The 15,605-nt window shown below is 45.2% G+C and overlaps 1 protein-coding gene across 1 annotated transcript; it reads right to left on the bottom strand.

The window, feature by feature from the left end:
• Window positions 1–10,682: 10,682 nt before the first annotated feature.
• Window positions 10,683–14,261, bottom strand: LOC144100019 (uncharacterized). Its single transcript, XM_077633068.1, has 2 exons — window positions 13,268–14,261; window positions 10,683–10,963 (listed from the first exon to the last, which is right to left on the bottom strand). Exons 1-2 carry the CDS (start codon window positions 14,236–14,238, stop codon window positions 10,948–10,950), a joined length of 987 nt encoding a protein of 328 aa, XP_077489194.1. The 5' UTR covers window positions 14,239–14,261; the 3' UTR covers window positions 10,683–10,947.
• Window positions 14,262–15,605: the final 1,344 nt, after the last annotated feature.

Here is a 15,605-nt window from a genome sequence, read left to right as displayed (position 1 = left end):
AGCGATTTTGCGTTTTGCTATCCGCAGCGATGTTTCGAGAAGCTTGCAATGCTTGCTCTTATTTTCAACATTGATTACAATAGCCACAGCTCTGGCTGACAATAAGCATTGTCCGTGGGGCTCATGTTGCGTTCTCTCTCTGTTTGTGTGCTATTATTCGAGCAAGTGCGTGTGGGCTTCCAGCATGTGAGCTTACTGCTCTAAAGGTGTGTATTTAGCTCACTTCTTATTTCCTTAAGTGCCACCAAAGCTCGCAGGTATGTTCGTACTTAGAAAAAATCATTAAAGCAGTTATTTAACTGCCTTCAAAAATTTTTGCAACTGCCAGTAGCTGTGGTCAAGGCTCACAGCTGTTATATATATTTTTTTCGTTCTACCGCTTGCTGCCGAGGCAAAAGGAAACCGCATTGTTGCAATCCAGAACACGACTAACGCTGCGCAATTCAGCTGCTTGTATTGGCATCAAGAAATGCGGATGCGTGGCTTCCAAGAAAGCCTGCTCGATTTCTGCAAGCTCTCCTGATACCTTCGAGCAGTAGACACCTGCGGCTGCAGTTTTTCTTCTGAAACAAATGCTTTACATTGAGTACGTTGCACAGGTTAAGTATTGCAAAAAAGCCGAAATTTGGGAAGATTGGTGCATATTCATTGTGCGTGAAGGCTTAATGCAGAAGTACCGCAAGGGTTGATACGATATGAGGGAATAGTAGAATATTAATTAAAAGGAAAAGACACATCATCACATTGCTAAGTAAATTGGAAGCCATTATTCTCCTCACAGCAAGTAGTCAGGTCCGATATGTTATTTGCCTCTAAAATAGATCAGGCTCGTTTTCTCATTTCGAGGAAGCACTTGATGTGATTAATAGCTAGGCAGCGTTTACACACTGAAGCCAATACCCGTGGTGGTGACTCAATACTGTTTTGCCACAGCATCATTAGACTGACAGTTTACTAGATGCAAAAGTCAAAATCCGTGTCGGAGCGATCCTTGACCTTGACTGACACTGATAAGCCGCTTAGCAAAAACCTTAAGTTAATCTTCAGAAGACTAACCATAATTGACCGTGCCTGAAACGATGATGACCTCCAAATTTGGAATGGGCTATTGCCAAAATATGTACCGGGCCACCCCCGAAATATGACCATGATGATTTGCACCAATATCGATGTCCAACCATAATTGGGGGGGGGGGGGGGGGGCCCGACATGATGGCGCCTACCAAATTTGCCTAGGATTTACAAAATTTGTCCCGGGCCACCCCCGAAACTTGACCTTGCCTGATTTGGACTAAAATCGATGTGCAGCCATAACTGACTGAGCCCTAGAGGATGACCTCCGAATACAGCCCGATGCACTTCCAAAATTTTGCCCCCGCCACTCCCTCAAATTGATTTTGGACGATTGGGACCAAAATTGATGTCCAGCCGTAATTGAGCGTGCCTGACACGATGGCGACCTCCATATTTGACTTGGGTCTTTCCAAACATTCGGCTCGGGCCACCATTGAAGTCTTACCTTGGCTCATTTAAGGAGAAATCGATGTCCAACCATAATCGACCCTGATCAACACGATGATGACTTCCGAATTTGGTCTGAGTCATTTCCAAACATTCGGCCGGGCCGCCATTCAAATCTGACCTTGGCTCATTTGCACCAAAATCGATGCCCAACCATAATTGAGCCTGCCCGACACGTTGGCGACCTCCAAGTTTCGCCCGAGCCATTGCCAAAATTTAACCTTGCCAATTTTGGAATGCTTTCGCACTATAATAGGTTTAACCAAATTAAGACGCTGCGTCTACTAAAAGTACATCATGGTGCTTCATGTCCAATATGGTGGCTTGCCCTTTTACCCTGACCTTTGGTCCTGACCTTTGACATTTCACCTTAAATGAGTTTCTTCGACGTGGTGCTACTTTGCTGGTGCTACTCTGGTAAACCGCCGAAGGCATAAAAGCGAGCCCGGAGGTTGGAGAGAACTGCAAGAGCGAAACGCAGCATTCGAGTCACCGTCCTTCGAACGAGACCATCTGAAGAAACCTTTAGGTGTCGGCTCTAGTGCCACACCTTTGTACTGTCATGTAATTAGTGTAAATAAAGTTCTTTCCGTTTGCTCGAACGTCGACTTTCTTCGTCTGGCCCACCCTTTAGTGGACGCCGCGCCGACTACCACGGAACTCGTTCACTCTATCGTGACCATCACAGTGCCACAAAAGTACTTACGCACTCAGCTGGTAGCCTGCACACAACTCTTGTGAGGCTTGACTCCTCGCCGAGGACTCCGCGTTTCAATAGAAGTGAAAGCGCGAAGGTCCCGTGTGCTTTGCGATGTCAGTGCACGTTACTGATCCTCAGGTGGACAAACTATTCCGGAGGCGTCCATTACGGCGCCTCTTTTTCTGATTTCTTTCACTCCCTACATCATCCCTTCCCCATTCGGAGCGTTTCACCGAGAGTGACCGAGCTGGGTCTTTTCTATCCTCACAACAAGTTTTAAGTTTTTCAAATAGGTTGAAGAAAAGCGACAATAAGCGTGCGCTACCACGTGTTCAGCCGCGGCTTTTCTGTGCTTTTTCTCCCGGCCACCCCTTTTCGTAGCGAGAGGAGTCAGCGAGAGTAGACGAAGACAGAGCACAAAAGAATCGCCCAGACAGTCGCTGAAACCGCGAACCTATTTATTCCAAGCAAACAGTGGCATTTATAATCCGGCCATGACAAAAACGAACAAACCATACAAAAATCAAGAGCACAAACTAATCAACTACAGCCAAAGCAGAATGTCATCGTGCAAGTGGAGCGCAAACATTGCCATGACGAGAACACCAACGCAACACCAACGCAGCCGGGATATACCGACTCCACTCACCAGATGGAAACAATAAAACTCAGGAATAAGCAACGCTAAGACCACAAGCGTCAGCAGTTTAAATGCATCGAATCAGAAGCAGAGTCAAAGGCAACTTTTTTGTTGCCTCGTTGTCTATAAAGTGTTATATGTGAAATTCCGCTATTACTTTTTTACAAGCTGCTTCCTGTGGCATTAAAATTTTTTTTTATTGCGTCCCTCCTTTTCTCTTTCTCATGACCATAATCACGCCAACTACGTCCACTGCAGAGCAAAGGTGTCTCCCATACCCCTCCATTTAAACCTCCTTTGTGCAAGTTGCGGCCGCCATATCCCTGGAAATTTTCTCATCACATCCATGCACTTTACCCTCTGGCAACCCCTGCTACGCTTGTTATATCTTCGAATTCACTCCGTTGCTTTAAGGGACTATCGGTTCAGAAGAGTAGTAAATTGGGCTTGTTGGTAGGCCGTGTTAAGGTTGCAAAAGCGCAGATGCAAATGCGACAGCAGTGAAGTAGACGAAACTAGTTGTAGTTTGCGATAGCTGTTTATTGAAGAACACATGTCCCACCCGGAGCACCAAGCATAGGCTAAGCCTTTACAGTCATAAACACTCTTATCTTAAACTTTGATGGAGATAGTGGTAGAATGGGTGAAGACAAAGTACACAGGAGGGACGCAAAAATATTAAGATATCAAAAAACGGCACTCTTTTTCGGTCAGATATACATTGGGTATACTAACGCATCGGTCACTCTGAGCAATCTTTTCAGCTTCAAACGGCTCACACTAGAGCCTTCCTTCATGCCTACCGATTACCGAAGTGTTTGGCAGTAGAGGGTGATACTTGTAGTTCTTACAATGGTTTGGAAGATTCGAATGATTATCATTATTTAGAAAATTGGCATACTTCCTTCGTCTGTTGTTTAGACAGGGACCTGCCCTTCCGTTGTAGACTTGCGCCCAGACCACTGCTTAGTGGGATGTTCTGAATAACAGCCTAGTAGTATGCAACAAATCTATCTTGATGCTTCTTACCACGCCCAGACTTCCCTAGGATTTACCTGTTAACCTGTCAAAGCTTCGACAGTTTGCAGGGTACCTTGAAAACAACATCGACATCAAATTCAGCCGCAGTTATGTTCTCAATGTGAGACATACGAGATGCTGTGTGCTGGAAGTAGACACCACGTTCTAAACAGGCATTGTTTACATCGGACTCCGCTCACTCTCAGCTAGTAAAAAGAAGGACAGAAACGTGATTTCTTCGTGGGGCGCTCCTGGTATCATGACATCATAAGGCAAAAGCAAGCTTCAGCCTCCAAGTGCCAAGTGGAGTGTCTTGGTCGTTCCGGCTACCCCTGGGCGGAAAATTTTGCTGATCCTGAATATAAAAAGACAATTTAAAAGCCGCACGCAAGAGCAAAAAAAAAAAAAAAACGAAGAGCATCACTGGTATGCCTAACGTGCATCGCGTGTCATGCAACATGAAGACAATTACAATTAAATTGGACGTCGACATTCTTTTCAAGGCGCCGCGCAAACTATCTAAGCTTCACTGCATGGTGAGAGTGTTAAGAAATCTCGTCGCACTAGGAAGCGTGAAGAAAGATTTGTTCTGTGAAACGAGAGCGTTCAGACAGGTCGCTGTCTAAACGATAGACTAATAGAGGATGTCAGTTCTCTACGCTTAGGCCTCGGAGCTTCCACCCCTCTGTTAGGACTGCCATTATCACCCTATGATGCTAAAAAACACTGTGGTAGTAAGTAGGCATGATGCCAGGCTTTATTTTGAGCTCTTTGAAGCGGCAAAGTTTGCTGAGAGCGACCGATGCATTAATACGTTCTCAACACATATGACCCAGAAAGAATATCGTTTTTGATAACTTTTTTTTGCCTTCATTAATACCTTGTCTTTGCTCCGTCCAGCACTTCCAGTGTCTATGAGTGAAAAGGCTCAGTTCATGTGCGATGCTCTTGATACAATGTGTGTTCTTAAATGAATCATTTCTTAAAAGTTAGAGCTCGCCTTGTACGCTTCTCTGCTGTCGTTGTGCCCTTGTGTTTTTGCATCGTCATCATGACCATCGGTGATCTTGACTCTTTCTTTCTCACAATCTCTTTAGGTTCAACGTCTAGTCTGTTTTGCGGTGATGGCCCTCACCAAGGACTTTTTCTCAGTCAAACTGAACCAACTAGCCCGCAAGAACGTTCTACTAACACCTGATGAGAGTGCGCTTCCCATTCAGATTTAAATCAACTGTGCAGCTTCGACGCCGCAAATATTCCAGCCGAGGATTTAATGGGCAGTCCATGTCTCTAAGACATCGAGGTGAAAGAGTGAAAATAACTTGGACAAGGTTCAGGAAACTGAAATATTTTATTGCTACACTGTTTAAATGAACAGATGCATCATGAAATACTGCAGTGTATGCATTTCTGCGGAAGTGCAGGCAGTATATCCTAGTTTACGCACTATTTTGCGCCGCTCTTGAGCGTTTGGCTAACCTTCGGAGGTCCTAAACTTGGTGGCTGGCCAAGCACTGGAGGTACAAAATTAGGGCTCTGCGCAGGCGGCAAGTGAGAGCGCTGCCCGGGCTTCTGAATGGGAAACAATTGGCGCCTGGGGCAGTTCCATGCCATAACGCACTGTCCACGGTCATTTCTGTACCGGGGCCAGCGGCAGACGCATACATTACACCTCCGGCTACATCTCCTTGGGCGAAGTTTAAACAGGTCCGAACACCTTCTCTCGCCGCATCTGATGCTATGACACTCTGGTACTTCGTGCCTTGGGCAACCTGCATGTCAAAAGATAATTTCAGATTAACCAAGAGAATTGAAAGACTAACTCCTGCCTGTTTCGCCGGTTTGATTTCTTTATATTGCAATAACTTTCAAGCACACGGGAAGAAAGGAGTGCAGTGATTTTGCAAAAGTACATTCTAAGCACGTACTGGTGGGCCAGTTGATTCGACCCTCTTGCAAAAGGGCGCCTAAACATATGCGGCAGACAGACAAGAGGACCCGGAGCACACACGTGTCCGCATCCTCTTCTCTGTCTGCCGTGTATGTTTTGGCGCTCTTTTTGCAAGCAAAAGTAAATTCTAGTCGTGCTTCTTCCATGCATGCCCTGGACTTGGAACACTTGCAACAGAATTGCCTTGTCGATAAATGCAAAAGTACATGGATTGCAAGCCGAATTGATCACACAGCACAAATTAGGCGCACGTGCCTCGAACCAGCGGAAAGAAAAAAATATTCCCTCCGAAAACGCCGGAAATTACTCCTCTTAACTATGTGGTGCCACTAGACAGTGAGCAGCAAGTTATCTGTGAATACGATCATGTTAATGATAACGCAAACCTTACCTTGTGCACATTTCGGATGTGGATAAAAAAATGAACACATGTAAAACAACGCAAGAGACGAATAGTCAGCGAGAGAGAAAAGCTATTATGATATCAGGGACCGCAGGCGCAGCCCTCACATGTTTGTCTGCACTGTAATACTGTCTTTTAATGAATTTTGTTGAACATGGCAGTTTAAGGTATTCTATTGGTGCATTGTACCTAACATCGAATGCGTAAATTCAGGTTCCTATTTATTTAGCTCCCCGCTCATGCACGTACTAGCATCATTGTGAGAACTTCTCAAACAGGAACATGCTTTACGTACGTCGCTGTGGTAGAAGCGGCGGAAGAACAAGGGGGGGTCGAGGACGCAGCTGTGGCAACTGTGGCGGTATGATACCCGGTTGTGGCAACTGCGGGGGGAAAACATCCAGGCCTGGCAATTGCGGGACAAAAGGATTTTGCGACGAGAAGTCAGGAAACTGCAAATTCGGCTGCGGCAACTGCCCGGCGGGGAGTTGGAGTCCAAAACCGGGCTCCAAAGCCTGCGCATGAAACGCAAGGCAGAAGAAGCCTAAGAGAGCCAGGAGGCTTAAGCTGGCCATCTTGGTCATCGGCGGATGAGGCCGGTGCCTAGCGAGTGAACATTCGCTCCGCGCGGACAATATATGTACTGCTTAGGCAAAAACATAAAAATTTGCGTGCACTTCAATAATTGTTTTATTGCAGGTCATTCACGCGGCCTTGTTCAGTCGGCTGCCAGGACACAGCCCTGCTCTCCAAGAGCGAACACACAATCTGTGTTATCTGTTGTTTTTTCGTCTTCGTTGAAGTTTTCGATTTACGAGGCAGCTCAGCATTTCTCCTCGACAGAATATAATGGTCGGTGACCTGTATACAACTGTGTTTTGGCAGTTGTATTGTTCAGTATTGCAAACAGCTTTACGAAACTATTTCGCAACTGTGCAGAGCTACTAGTATATCCGCACAGCACAGCAAAGGCTTGTATTTAAATTATTTCCAAGCTCATCATTGGCCCAGCTTTCCAAAAGGTGTTCAAGACAATGTCATACGTACCGAAGACTGTCTCTGACGTCATGTAAAGGTCAGTGCATTTCGAAGGTATTGCGTTTATTAGAGAACAAAGGCTCCGCCAACGTTGAAGAGTACATTGCCGAAATCATGAGTGAGAAGCACTCGTATGATGGCAATAGAGAGAACAGGGTTAATACCCACAAAAGGCGCTACCGCTCTTTTTATTTTATTGCCCACATTCACCTTAAGCTCCACACTTCAAGTATCCGTTTCATTTTCAAGCAAGCGTGTTATTTTGCATGTCTGCGTTTACTGACGTCATTTCCCGATGAATCATGTTTCTCCTCAGGTAAGAATACGAATCAAAGTAACGCTAGTGCTTTGTCCTTGTACTTAGTGATATTTTGTGACTTTCAGCTTGGCAAGTGCAATGATTTGCATCGGAGGGAAGAAATCTTAATTGAAGGCAACTAATCCTCACATCTACCAACAGTGAAGAAAAACTGAAGGCAGGAGCCTAAATCATGCCCGCATAATGGAGAAAAAAGGTGAGGAGAATGCTGCACATTTTAATGCAGTCTGTGTTTCTGCTTCGTATGGCATGAACATTTCCAGCTTGAGATGCCACCTAGAGCACATTAATCGCGTATGGTGCAACCCGGGCTCAAATCGACACTCACAGTTAAGGGTATTTGTCCCAAAAAATGCTTAACAGAGGCGGTAATAGTGCTTAGAATTTATAGCGTATGCCCACCCATCCCCCTTTCGCACCTTCTAAAAAGAGTAAAAAGTATTTGTCATTCTTATCAATTTTTCGAAAAAATTTTTTCACGAAGGAGCTGCTAGAATAAACGTCCGCCAACAAAAAAGAGCTGTAATAAGAGGTGGTCATCACAAAAAAAAAAATCAACCCGTCAAACTTCGTCGACACAATTGCTGTATGCTACGGCATACTTTTAAGAGATAGAGGTTTTCACTTGCACGCGTTCTGTTTAGGCTTCAATAGCTTAACTAAAGAACTATTTCTTTAGAAAGATTCAGGAAGATTAAAACTGTCCTATTCTTTTGTTACAGGTCAGATCACTGTGCAAGAGTACAAATTGTTAGCATGCTGGAATGAATTACGCCGCGTGTTATAGTAAGAAGCGCTGCATTTGTAAGTATTTTCCTGTGGCTTCGTAAATGATTTAACGCTTTCAGAAGTTCGATGTAGTTACGTTTGCACGAGCTACGTGAAAGGAAAAACTTATTTTACTTCACCAAAATAAACAAAGTATTGCGATTCGTGCAGCTGGGAACTGCAGGTGTGCCAGTACGTCGCTGTGGAAAACAAATATACCGAGATGTCTCATCTAAATATTGAAGTCTTCATCCTGTCTGGTGCCGCTGTTACTTTCTTTCGTTTGTTTGGTGGATTCGACACTGTTCGGTTTACGTAGGCCATTACTGGGTGGTGGTAAATGCACGTGAGTTGCGCCTTTCTTTTTTCAACATTCGAAGGAATTCAGGCTCACAGTCGGGGGCCATTGGCAGCAGGTTTCTGGGTAAGTAGTGGTTGCTCTAAAATGACGTCAAATAGTGGAGCAAAATACAGCACTGAAAAAAAGGCAGATATCATTAAATATAGCACTTAAAAAGACTCCATCGCAATTTAGCTTTTAGTAAAAGTACATTCTGTTGCTTATCATTTTGCTTACAGCTCAACAAGAACGGGAATTGAGGTGAAATACTAACGCCAACAAGCGCTGACTACCAAATGGCTTTTATTGAAGAACGGAAAACGTTTATATAGAGACATTTAAAGACGTTATCAAGGACAGTATATCAGGTCCCCTTCTCATGCGGTGCCGTGAACATTGACCAAACTGGCAGGTGTGTCAACAAACGTCTAATGGAGCATCAGAACACAACAAAAAATTATCCCCTTTCCCACACAGGCGTCCACTGGAGGAAATGCCAATGCAAGCATGAGAAAGATTACACAGAAAGGAGAGAACTTTCCACAGTTTATTGTGAACCGCGAAGCAGCATATAAAGGCTAATCGTGGCAGGTCGTCACACATGCGCAGTCTGCAACCAATCAATGACGATGCAAGTACTCTAATTCCTTAGGGGTTAAAGCAATGGACGGCTTGGACACGCAGTTTTGCCCTGAACTATCTATGATCTTTGCCTCGATAATGCCACGCGTTAGTTGGCACGTATTTCTGGTGACAATGGTGCATTCTTTGTAGAAAGGCACGCAGACAGATTTCGCACAGTGTTCTGCACTCTGGCGAAACTGGGTACATCACTGGGGTCATCACTTGATTCACGCTCTCTACAGTGCGCGTCCAGGCGCACTCCGCACTTTTCCCTCACATTTCTGCAATGTTCACGGAGGCGGTCGTTAACGCACCTCCCAATTTGTCCTACATATGTCTTGCCACATGAAATCGGTAGAACATACACGGCCGAATCCGCACATTTGATGATCTTGTCCCTGTGCCGCTCCTTGCAAGCAAGCTTGTGAGAGTCGCCTGGTTTAGTCATTTTGCACTGATTTTGAAGCTTGTCCGGAGTACAAAAACCACTCGGATGTTCACCTTGTGCCCAATCTTTTTGCGTCGATGGGACAAACCGTGTATGTACGGAATCACCGCTGTCTTGTGCTTCCCAGCAGAAGCCTGGAAAGCGTCTGACTGCATTGAACACTTCCGTTTAAGAATGCCTTCCGCGACGCTGACAAGCACATGAGTAGGACACCCAGAAGCAGACAGCCGGAGGATTTGTTCCTCCAAGCTGTCGGCCACAAGTTCTGGGCAGGACTTTTGCAAGACATTAGAAAGGCATAATTTGCGATTCTCCTCTTAGCAAGTTTGGAAAGAGCCGAGTCGTACGGGAGCAGCTGCTTATTGGCACGAGGTTCGTACCTCCAGTACACCTGTGTGTCATGACATAAAATTATATTATCAAGGAATCTGATACTATTATCCGAAGGCATCTCGTGGGCATTTTTCCGGAAAAAGCTGGGCTTCTACTGCTTACGAGCGCTTGAATAGTGGTCAGGATTTCTTGGCGCTCTATATATCACGCAGCTTTGTCATGGTTTTGTGCTTGGTTTGAGGGGGAAAAGCATGCGGCACCACGGAGCACGTAACCGGTGGATCGGTGGCTTGGCTGGACCGTCATACCAACCCGGAGACCAAATCAGAATGGCACTTCTCAGAGGCCCCTCAAAGTTTTCTTGAATTCAGAAGAATTGATCCCCTCTTATCAGCGGAGGCGGCATTCCTGGCTATAATACTCTGCGGCTTGAATGGCTCTAATCCTGCGGAGTTGTTTGAGGGTTCTTGTTAGTAACTGTCAAAGAAAGAAGTATCGCAGGGGGAAGGAGGGGTGACAGAAAAATAAATGCCTTCCAATAGTGCACCATTTATTGCTTCCTCAAGAGTGTATGTACATCAGTATTTCAAGCCGCATTAGTACAGGTGCGGTTCAACACTCTTGAAGTGGGAGTGGTAAACATTCATCTTTATCGGGGCTGTCTTACATGCGAGGTCCAAGGTTCAAGGACAGAACAGGACCCCACTCTGGTAATTCTTTACGAGCCTCTCCTGTAGAAAAGACAATTAACGCCGTCTTTAGAGCACGTCCAAAACAGATGGATGCTCAGTTGGTAACAGCACCTCTGGCCACAGCTGTTGCTCGTCCACTCCCTGTAAACTTCACTCCAGGGGCAATCTGCATGTAAGAAAAAACGGTCGCATTCTTTATTTCCAGAGACCAACCTTTCAGAAACACGACCACCTGATCCACAGTTTGCACACCAAGCTCTTCCAGGAGGTAAAAAAAAATATAATAAAGTAGCTATAGTGGAATAACTGCCTATTTCCAAACAGGTTTCCATAGATCCATGACTAACGTTTTGCCACTAACAATGCCATTCATTTCTCCTTGACGCATTTTCAATTTCCGCTACACGGATACTTGATACAAGAATAATGCTTGTTCTTGAAAACTACGAGACAGCGTCTCGGACAGCACGATTTGACACCGTAACATGTAATCATATAATTACACTACAGAATAACCCCACCTTGAAATTATGTGCGGCCTGATTTGGAGGCAAACATCAAACTTCTCGTAGCTGTGCTGTTACAAGACAGCCTGAAGAGAGATCTCGTACGCGTATACGGTAGATTCTCGTTCCTGCGAAGCACTTTAACGTGTACAAAGAAGGCCGGGTAAACCAAAATAACGTTTTTTTTGAGTGCGCTGTTAGAATTGTCAATACATCATAAAATAAAAATGTGGCACAAAAGTTACCTCTCGCCTTCGGAGTAAGAAATATTTTGAGGCCTCAGAATTACGGATAGGATCCTGTCAAATACTGTAGGTACTTCTGGACAACAAAGAGTATGAACCGTTCCAAAATGTTTCGAAAGTTAAGACAAAACGCCGCGCCGTACTGTAGACAGAAATTGGAAGCCGTTGGGATGTTTATTAATCACTGCAACTAACTATTTTTGGAATTATAAGTATGAGAAATAAACTGGAAACCATTTAATTGTTGACGCGAGTTTTTGAACTTTTTTTTTTCAAAACTAAGTGTTCACAGGGTCATCACGCGTGTTGGATGGAACTATCATTTTATGCTCCATTTTCAAAACCATCGACAATCAGTGGACAGCGAGCAGGAGTTTTGAAGTTGTCATTGTATTTGCTCAACAACTTATTTTACGGCACATTATAACTAGAGTATGAATTAAGTGAATCTTCGCGCACATTCATGAGCCCAACACTGTAATCCTTCACAAGAAAATGTACAGTTCAAGTTTTTCATGTTGCATAAACAAGAAGCTCTTCATCAGAAGTTCAAAGCGCTATAATTTCATGCTTATGTCATGCTTAAAGGAGTGAAGCATTGCAGCTTTGATTTTGTTAACTGCTGAGGTTAGTCACCGCAACAGTACAAGAGCCATCTGAACACAGCCCATTGATGCCAACTGGTTATTTTTAAAATTTTCTAAAAATTCAAGCAAAATATCGATTACTCTGAGGAAGAACTGCTCTGAAAAAAAAAAAACCTTTACCTTAAACGCAGCATCCAGCAGAAAAAAAAAAACAAAGCTAGTAATTTTCTGATGCGGGATTCTACCGAACACCGATCATCAAGGGGTTTTAAGGGCTTCTGAGCGTCAAACTATGCCGTCGAAATTAAATTATTTAGTGTTCTTCCCCAGTGATCAAACCGAAATCTCTTTGATTGATTAGATTTTAGCCGCGATCTTGCTTTTGTAGATCTCTGCAGTCAATTGTAAAGGCTCGAACAGAAACATTTTATCGGAACATAGAAGGGCGAAGTCATCACGATAGGCCAGAATCTTAGTTTCGCATTCATCTAGTGAAAACCATCGAATATCTGTGCTTTACAAGATAATTAGACAAAAGATGTTGATATATTAAACAAACATCAAAGGCCAACGGCAGAAGACATATCGACCAGATGATTTAAGTGAAGCAGGTTTCGATCGAATTCTGATCAGCTTGAAGCGTATCGATTGTAATATAGCCCTACGCCCCTAATTAAAATGTCACCAATGCTTACACGCTCCAAGACTGCAAGTAGGAAACGATGGCACCCATTATCAAGTCAATATGAATGAAACTTAAACATGAGGTCACTGAATAATATCGGATGTACCGAGTACTCATGTTCATTAGATAATAAGTCAGCAGAACCGTAGATCCTGCCTAGCCGATTGCTTGAAGGAGAGTGACAATTCGTGAAATGTATACTATCGCCTCTCGATCGGTGAGCGTGAGCAACATTGGATTCACAAGCGGAACTAAAGAGACAGAGCAGAACCTGAGCTATAAAGGCCACGAAACACTGACTGTTCCTCATCGCTGCTGGCGCAAAATCTTTCTTTAATAGCGTTTTTTCGATCCGTGAGCAGAACGTTTGCAAATGTTAGGAAAGAAAAGCTTTTGTATCATGCTGCTTAAGAGGCGCTAAAACGCAAGTAACTCGCAACTGCTCACTTTAAACGCGCCGCCCGTGCGGTTTCTTCACCCACTGCTTCTTCTTCCGCGAGCGCCTCTGCTGGTTCGGATCGGGCTACTTTGTTTTCGTCCTGCGGAGTTTCTTTTTCGGCTAGCGCTGCTATAGTTTCGAGCAGTGCCGCTTCTGCGGCGGCCAGAGCCATTATTTCTTCGGCCAGCGCCGCCTCTTCTTCAGCCAGGGCCGTTTCTGCTTCAGCAAGATCGGCTTCCACTTTGGCCAGTGCCGCTTCTTCTTCTGCTAGAACACCTGGATTCACTACCCGTGGCGTTTTTACTTCCACCAGTATCGCATCTTCGGCCACGGCCGCTTCTTCTTCAGCCAGTGCCGCTTCCTCTTTGGCCAGCGCTTCTTCTTCTTCGGCCAGAACCGCCGCTTCTTCTGACAGAGCAGCTTCTGCTTCGGACAGCGCGGATTCTTCTTCGGACAGGAGCGCTTCTTCCTCAGCCAAGGCCCTTTCTGCTTCGAAGAACGCCGTTTCTTCTTCGACCAGCGCCGCTATTTCTTCTTGTAGCGCCAGTCTTTCTTCGGCCAGGGCTGCTTTAGCTTCGGCCAGGACCGCTTCTCTTTCGGCCAGGGCTGTTTCGTCTTCCATTAGCCCTGTTTCTTCATTTTCTGCCAGCGCCGCTTCTTCTTCAAGCAATGCCTCTTCTACTTCAGCCAGGACCGCTGCTTCTTCGATCAGTGCCTCTTCTTTTTCTACAAGTACCGCTCCTTCTTCAGCCAGCGCCGCTTTTACTTCGACCAGCGCCGCTTCTTCTTCAGCCAGGGCTGCTGTTTCTTGGGCCATCAAAGCTCTTTCTTCGGCCAGCACCGCTTCTTCCTGAGCCGCCGCTGCTCTTGCTCGGGCCAGCGCCACTCTGCCTTGGGCAAGCGCTGCTACTTCTTCGGACACCGCTGCTCCATCTTGGGCGAGCACCAGTGTTTGTTCCGCTTCTGAGGCAACCGCCATATCTTAACAGCTGGCCTGTAGTGTTGCGGGCGCTCACGTTGTCTTCATCATCTTTCATTCCTCTGTATTACTGTTCAAATGCTTGATGCCGTTAGCGCTGCGGTCATGCCTATGCTATTGAGCCCGTTGATTAAAGAGCAGAAGAGGCTCGATAATGCCGTAAATTTCAGCTTTATGTAGCGGTAAATGAGGGAGGGTCACTGGCCAAGCTGGCCAAATGCAAGGCTAAAGCTGAAGAGTAATGGCTGAGTGCTATGACGCGTCCAACAGTGAAAGAAGGAAGGAACGCTGAGCGCGCCAAGGCTCCAGGAGCGTCGAAGGAAGCGGGTGATGGCGCAGGAGACCTTGCTCCAAGAATACAAGCGGGCTGGGCTAAGACAGAGGCACATTATTAAGTTAAATACCCTGGCATATACCTCTATTCAGATCCATCTAATGAGCCATCCTAGAAGGGCTACGCTTTTCCAGTAGTGTATTCGAGGCTTACGCAAACTCTACATGTCAAGATAGACTACACATATTGTTTTTTGCTGCAGAATGAATCTTCATCTACAACTGCGTGCCTTGCATCTTCTCCTTATCTAATGAGCGACAAAAGATACAATAGCCAGCTTACCAGTATCAACTCCGTTGAAAAGACGTTAATGCTGTAAGGTGAGATTAAAGGCTATAGGGCTAAATTTACAACGTTTGAAAAGCACAAATTTACGAAAGTGGAGTGTTTATTATTCTGTCGGGGACCTCTAAGTGTTATTAGGAATCCCATTACTTATCATCCTGTCAACGAGGGCAGGGCGGGAAAAAAGGTAGAAAGCCAGCTAGACGAGCAGCTTCCTTCGCTAAAAATAAGCACGAATTGCGAACAGCGCTGTACAGCCACGTACAGCCCAACGGGCAAGCCCCGCACAGTAAACGAGGATATAAAACAGAGCACACGGTAAAGCAAAACAACTTTTAAGAATGCGTGCATCAAAGAACTGATACATATGACCGAGCAAAGGAGGAGGAATAAACTAAAGCTTTGCAGCAGCTTCCGCAATTATCGCTGCTTGTTTGTGCCTGCTAGATCGTTCAATTATGTTCGAAATCCTTTATCTTTTTACGCCGTACTGCTCTATCGAGCAAAAGGCTTTTACTAAAACATGCGGGGCACCAATTTTAGATTAAAAAAACAGTGGTTTAATTTTGAATAGGGCACCACCCACTCGCTCGTAACGGGACTTATGTCAGAGCCTTCTTCACTCCGGACAAAGGTGCAACTTTGACAGGAGTGCTTGCATAACAAGGCAAAGTAGCACCCTTTTGCGTGCCCGGTTTTTCATTACGACGTATGTAGGCAAGTTTCTGAATCTATATAGGGTTTTCTT

The sequence above is a fragment of the Amblyomma americanum genome, chromosome 8, assembly GCF_052857255.1.
Source record: "Amblyomma americanum isolate KBUSLIRL-KWMA chromosome 8, ASM5285725v1, whole genome shotgun sequence".
In the NCBI taxonomy this organism is placed as follows: Eukaryota; Metazoa; Arthropoda; class Arachnida; order Ixodida; family Ixodidae; genus Amblyomma; species Amblyomma americanum.
The sequence above is the reverse complement of the archived record's forward strand: the minus strand, read 5'-3'. Positions and strand labels throughout refer to the sequence as shown.